The 6,931-nt window shown below is 37.6% G+C and overlaps 1 protein-coding gene across 1 annotated transcript in view; it reads left to right on the top strand.

Annotated features, from left to right (window-relative positions):
* thsd7ba (thrombospondin, type I, domain containing 7Ba) overlaps window positions 1-6,931 on the top strand; it is a 134,284-nt gene that overhangs the window by 18,072 nt on the left and 109,281 nt on the right. Inside the window, exon 5 of the mRNA XM_037686118.1 lies at window positions 1,607-1,765. Coding sequence (XP_037542046.1) covers window positions 1,607-1,765 — 159 coding nt within the window. The remainder of the gene's footprint in view (window positions 1-1,606; window positions 1,766-6,931) is intronic.

The following is a 6,931-nucleotide window of genomic DNA, read 5'->3' as shown; positions in this document are numbered from 1 at the left end:
TATATATATATAAACATTTTCTTTATTTTTCTTCAATAGTGTATAGTACTTTTCTCAGGGGAAGACTGTGGTGCAGTGGTAGGGCAACTGACTTGATACCAGAATGTCACAGGATCAACTCCTTGCAATGTCCACAATGTAATTGTGTCCTTGAGCAAAACACCTATTCCCTCACTGCTCCCTGAGAGTTTATATAGTGCTTTCTGCTTCACGTGGGTGTAACTCACATGTGACTGGTTAAATGCAGAGCACACATTTAATATTTGTATAGGAACATGCAATGATGACACTACATACTTTCACTTTCTACAAAATGCAAAAGTTCAAGCCTTAAAGTATGAGTCAACATAAATTATGAGGGGAAAAGAGGAACAGGCTCAGGCATACTAAGTATTAACTATTTATCATTTTAATTAGGCACAGTGGGCACTTTTTAATGACTGTCAACTACTGTGTTCCTTTTTTTTTTAATTGTACTCTTTCTTGCATAATGAATATAATCATTCATCAAATAAAAAGGACATTAATTGAGTTTACATCTATAATTTTTTTTTATAAAGCATGTTTGTTTGGATTGTTGTGTGTGTGTGTGTGTGTGTGTGTGTGTGTGGCTTTAAAAGTGTACTGAAACGAACAGAGCTTTTTTTTTTAATATAAAAGGAACAAATGTGCTGAATTCTTATCCTGGTTTTGGCCCTCACAATCTCACAATTTTGGTTAGTTTGAATTATGTGGAGCTGCAGTGCTTTTAATATGAAGAAGCACTCAGTCAGTTTCTGTGAAATACAATTCACTCCTGTTGGGTTTCTGCTCCAGTAACGCAACTCAATTGTACATAAACACGATTTATGGAACAGAGCCACAAAATCCCCACTCCACTTTATCACTGTGTTTAAACAAGCATCTCATTTTTACAAAAGAGATCAAGCACCATGTAAATTACTGTGAGTAAAATGACAAAATGCTCAGTGGACATTTAGTAATTTAAATGGAAATTTCCCTCTCAATGATGTGCGGAGGTGCATCAAAATGGAATATTACGTTGAAATCCCTATGTGAACAGACAAAAAAAAAAAAAAAATTTAGTCTGTGAGAAAGACTAATGTTGGTGCCCATTACATGTGGCTTAGCTGTTTGAGATCTTTGGGTGATGCCAGTCTAAATTGATGAAACTATTTTATGATTTAATTTCTCTTTTTAGATTCAGTTATTTCCTTCCTGGCAATTATGCTCTATTTTATATTCTAACCCATGTAACGTTAGATAGGCAAGTCTTACTGCTCCTTTTACTTGTTACAATGAGTTTTGTCAAACTTGTCCAGTTTTTCACCAAACACTGCAAAGCCAAAGTCAAAGTTATTGCCAATAAATACAGTCCTGTCTTTCAATTCACAACAATACATCTATACTTTTCTGTTTGATAGCAGTGAGGTTTCTCGAGCTTCTTGACTTATTGACTTTACAATGTCTAGCAACATGTTCTGTTAGGAGCCCAATCCCAAACATATTACCTGGCAATCACACACTGCTCAGCTGAATGTGTGTGTTTTTTACTTGAGCTCAATTTATCCAATACTATATTATTTTTCTTCTTTTGCTTGTTCAGTGTCCAGGCCTGTAAATGCTCATCTGTGTGAGGGTGCTGAGCCACTCTTGGCTGTGCAGAGCTGCTCCATTCCCTGCCAGAACCATTGCTTACTCTCACAGTGGTCACTCTGGAGTGCCTGCCTATATGAAAACTGCAAAGACCCCCAGGGGAAAAAAGGTAAGCTTCAAGTACACAGGCTATTGTCAATCTTTGACTTTTGAACATTTTTTAACATCATTTGATCATTGTGGACAGTGCTTTGCTACTACAACACAGCTAATTAATCTCAAAAACACAAAATGGCTATACCTTAGTCAATTTAACAGATGTCATTGTAAAATTTGATGTTATTAGCTAAAATTGAGTTATTCAAAACTGCTATTTTGAGTGTGACATCTTGCAGAAGATCAGGCTACAACACTATAATTTTTAGATAATGGTATTCTAAATGCAACCCATCGGTGATACCTTCCTTCTAGGAAAATATGTCTTTAATTAGTTAAGACAGTGGTTCCTAATTGTTATTGAGGAACACCATCCTGCATGTTTTACTTGTTTCCCTTCTTTGACACACCTGATTTGAATGAATGGGTGATTAACAGACTTCTGCAAAACTCGAGGAAGTAATTAAATCGTCGAACCAGGCGTGTTGGAGCAGGAGACAACTGAAACGTGCTGGATGGTGTTCCTCAAGGACCATGGTTGGGATCCACTGATAAGTAATGATGAGATTAAGGTATTAAAGCATAGGATTTTCAATAATTTTATCTCAGCACATGTTATCATTCAAATAAAATTAAAATAAAATAGATGACCAAATGAAGAGAATATTAGCTTGTGTAGTGGGGACCTGTTGTCATTTACTTCACCTGGTGGTTTTTAAGCTATATACTGTATACAGTCAACAATTAACCCACTGTATTGTTTCTAGCGTCACTTCGTTTTTCATGATTTAAGTAATATAACTTTAAATTGTTTTCTTTTTATTTTTGCCCTGAGGCTGTCCTAACTTCAGCAGTCAAGGCAGTGTGTTCCACATCCAGCAAATTGCATTCAAGGTGCTACTCATGTGTTTTCAGTCTACTTTTTATTTGACAATGCAGCCTTATCCCTTAGGACTTGTTTTAGCAAATCATGGTTGTTCATCTGTTTTGGTGGCCGTACAATAAATGACCAGATTGAATTCTGAGGCAATGTTTTGATTTGAAATAATGGAAGGGCAATTTAAGAAATAAATACATGCCCAAAAGGCTCCAAGAGTAAATGATTGCTGTTTGAAGCTCATTCAATTTGAGCCAAAGTCTGCAGTTCACATTCCAATACGTGGTTAGGCTTATAGAAAGCAAAAAGTAGATAAGGCAAGAGATGTCTTTGCTTTAATAATCTGTTTTGGGAGGATTAAGTTACAGTATCTTGGGTATGATGCCTTCCAGCCACAGTGACTTTGTATTGGTCTTTGCTTTTGGTTATGAAATTTTCAGCTTAAAATATGCTTTTAATTTCCCTGCCCCCTGCCATCTCCTTTCTCAAGAGATACTTTCTCTTGTCTCCAGCTTACCACTCACCTCCTGCCACCCTGTTTCCAATTAGTACACCTGTATCTACTTTCTCGATCATTCTCAGTGGTATGTTTTTTTCACTTAGCTCTCCTAGAGGCTCTCTTTAGTGTCCTGTTCAGCCTCGTAGCCCTTAATTATGATCTGTCTTGCGTTTTCTTGGATAAATGTTTAGTTATACCACATAGCATTCCTACTTGGTGAAATTGTTGTCTTTTTATTTCAAGACTAGCCATGGAAACTTACTTTTTACTATGCATGCAGCAAACTTCTGTGTGCACTTTGGTTCTGATTTAAACTGTAACATGACAGACTAGGCTTTGGGAACAAAATGTTCTCACAGTGGAAGAAAACACTCCTAGATTAAGGCTGTGCCACTTTTGAACATCTTTAAACTCAGGATGGCACATACTCAATCCCAGACAATACACCTGTGTCTGAAATGAACAGTCATCAAGATAGGTGAAGAAAAGACAGAAAGACAAGGGATTTTTAATCTATAGGTGAAGAATAACACATTCAGGTTTCTGTCACAGTGGACTTTTTTATGTGTCAAAATAGATCAATCTTTCTTGAATCCTTTATGTTGAAGGCCTGAACACCATTGGGTTCATTGTGTGTCCTTGTGTAAGTTGTATATTTTCATTAGAATACAATATACTGCTTCAGATTTCCATCAAATTACCTGTTGTTAATATTATAAATTGTTACAAATGCACATATAGATTTTACTTTATTGAAGGTGATTGATATTGCAACTATCCCATCTGAAACTGCAATCACATTTAGCATTTTTATGACTGCAAAGACAAAAAGACACTATAGATCAAGAGGCTGGTAATCTTTACATTGGAAACTGTTTTTTGAACATACAGTCTCAAGGAGAAGTTTCAAGCACTCTGACAATAACAATTAACTTGGATTCTTCAGTAGACTGTCCATATATTTAAAATCAATAATACAATGTTAAGCTAAGTACTTCCAATATGATCAGCAAGGGACTACACTAACCTGAAAGCTGCTGCACATTCTTGGTCTCAATGGAAGACTTTAGAGTGCTTTGCCAGAACCTGTCAGACAAAGAGGTGTTTTGTCTGACAGAGGCTATAAGGCAGAATGTCAGCAGACCAGACCAATTTTGTCAGGGCAAGATGCAATATCTCCCTGGTTAGAATTGAAAACTGATTTAAGTGGCACAAGGATGTGTGAGTAGAAAAAAAAAAGCCGAACAAGCATAAACCAAAGCAGATTTGGTAAAGAAAAAAGTACAAATGAAGTTCAGTTGTCAAACCCCCCAGGAGAATAAGGGAAGGATGAATAGATACAATGATTCACATCTGTGTGTTTTTGCTTGTTTGTTCTGTGTGTGAGTGTAGGTGTACACAAGTATTCAAGCTGTCTCAGATCTTTTTGCACAGATGAAAGCATGTCGCATCTGAATGCTTTTGAAAGGACACGCATTGTTTGTGGAATGCACTTCGTGTTCAGCACGCTGGTTGTGGCAGAGCTGTTAGTGTGTTAGGGCTGTGCTAAAAGGGCATGATGAGCTCGTCCCTGCCGTAAGTAAATGTGCATGAAAGCGCCTCAGGGAGTGACTAAAGTGTGGACTGTTCAGGTCAATGGCCACACTCTCAAACAGTGGATTTGTATCGGATGAAACAACTCCTCTCACGTGTCGTTAATACATTTCAAAGGGTGAAAAAAGTATGGGTTGTTTTGTGCAGGGCTGTCTTGTGGTAGGCAATCTTTTAATGGCATACAGATTTGGAGTGCACAGCAGACAGGGTATGAAAGCTATACAGAATCCCTAAGAAAAAGAAAAAGCAGTGTTGCTTGCAATGCTCTGAACAGATATTGAGTGGTGGAGCATTGTTATGAACCAACTCGTTTGCTTGTAGCCCTTGAGCTTCAGAGGATTTCCTGCAGTGATTGAATGGCCTTTATGTTTCACCACATCAGAATAAACTGTGATCCGTCTCTAACCAAAAGTCCTGCTAGATCCCCGCTTTCCAGGTACAGGAGTCAAGCTGCTTTGCACTACGGAAAATTACAAATTTAGATTGCGTCGCTGTAGCTTCATGTCTTTTCATGTTATCATGGCCTATCACATTTGCTGCTATACTGGGAAATCAATTGAGCTCGAGAGGTTACTGGATAGATTTCTAGCAAGGCCTCTACCAAGAACGTACACAGCTTGAGGGAAAGTGTATTCCTAAAATGCGGTGCTAAAATTGCTGTCTAGCCCTTGTTCTCTGGAAATAAACCTGGTGTGGCCAAGAAACCTTTTAATTATTAATATCCATGGGGGCATTGCCAGCCAAATAGTTTTTGTGGCTTGGATGTGAGTAGCAGTAAGTGCTCTGGGCAATACTGCAATCGATCCACATTGTCTTTGCTCTTCAAGAGCGCACTCAGGCAGCATCACTCAGATCAGGCTCCTGAACTGTTGCACCTCACTGGTAGATGTTCAAGGGATGTAATTTGCAGAATAGGGGTCCTTTGGTTAAACAGTGCTGCCTGTGGGGCAAAGGACTGTGGGACCTTTACACCAATGACCAGTGTTGGAACTGCGATTAAAAGAACATTACTTGAAAAGTAAAAGTGCTACTGCTCAAGTGTCACTGGGGGAAAGATTGTAGAAGCTTAAAAGCTTTTATCCATCAGTGTTCTATTTGCAAGAACACACTGCTGTCATGAGAGATATGGAAGGGCTCAGTAGTCAATTCAAAATATTGATTTGAACATGTTCAATCAGCAAGGACCTTTTCATGGAAAATGAATATTTTATGAACAATCCATCTTTAGGAGAATCAATATTGTTGAGTGGGGAATATGAATAAAAATATGGGACAGTAAGGTGATGTGGCTGACTAGGTAAGTACTATAGTGATAATGAGTGAGACAAAATGTTCATGTCATTCAATAATTTGCCAAACGCTTTCAAGCGTTTTATTGTTCATGTCGTCTTTATGATCTGCCTGTCATTCCCCAAGCACCAACAATCAATTCTCTGTTCATTCATATTCAACAAAGGGACTCTCAGTTTCTGTGACGCAAAAATGAAAAAAACTGACATGGCCAAAAACTTATTACTAAAATTATATTCTGAACTTTAATTTTATTTCAATTGTAAACTCTGATGCTAATAAACCAATAAATAAATAAATAAAATAAAATGGTCAGACTCCTCAAAAAACATCAAAATTCAATTCAACTCAATTCAGTTTATTTATATAGCTCCAAGTCACAACAGAAAGCATCTCAGGACATGGAACAGAAACATTCATATATTTAAAAATAATTTAACACTATTTTTATGAGGAGCTGACAAAAAAAAAACTATGTCTTCATTACATGGGAATGTGACTTATGTCCATACTGCCATCAGGAATTTCAGTCAATCTTGTTCTAAGGTTTCACATGATATTGGCTAAAATTTTTAATTTTGGGGAATGTGAGCATAGACCATTTATGAAGTTTGATTAAAGATTAAGCAAAACTTGGACGTTAAGTATAGGGTGGCTGTAGCTGAGTGGTTAGAGAAGTTGTCCTCCAATGCGAGAGATGGGGGTTTAATTCCACCAGCAATCACGTGCCTAGGTGCCCCTAGGCAAGACACTGAACCCCTCATTGCCTCTGATGTGTGTCCTATTGGTGTATGGATGTGAAAGCACTAATTATTCTTTGTATAGAGTGCTGTATGAACGGGTAAATGAGGGCACAGTTTGTAGTGTAAAGCACTTTGAGTGTCTCGATAAGATAGAAAGGTGCTATATAAGTACAGTCC

Source organism: Nematolebias whitei, chromosome 13 (genome assembly GCF_014905685.2).
Source record: "Nematolebias whitei isolate Nwh7 chromosome 13, NemWhi1, whole genome shotgun sequence".
In the NCBI taxonomy this organism is placed as follows: Eukaryota; Metazoa; Chordata; class Actinopteri; order Cyprinodontiformes; family Rivulidae; genus Nematolebias; species Nematolebias whitei.
The sequence above is the reverse complement of the archived record's forward strand: the minus strand, read 5'-3'. Positions and strand labels throughout refer to the sequence as shown.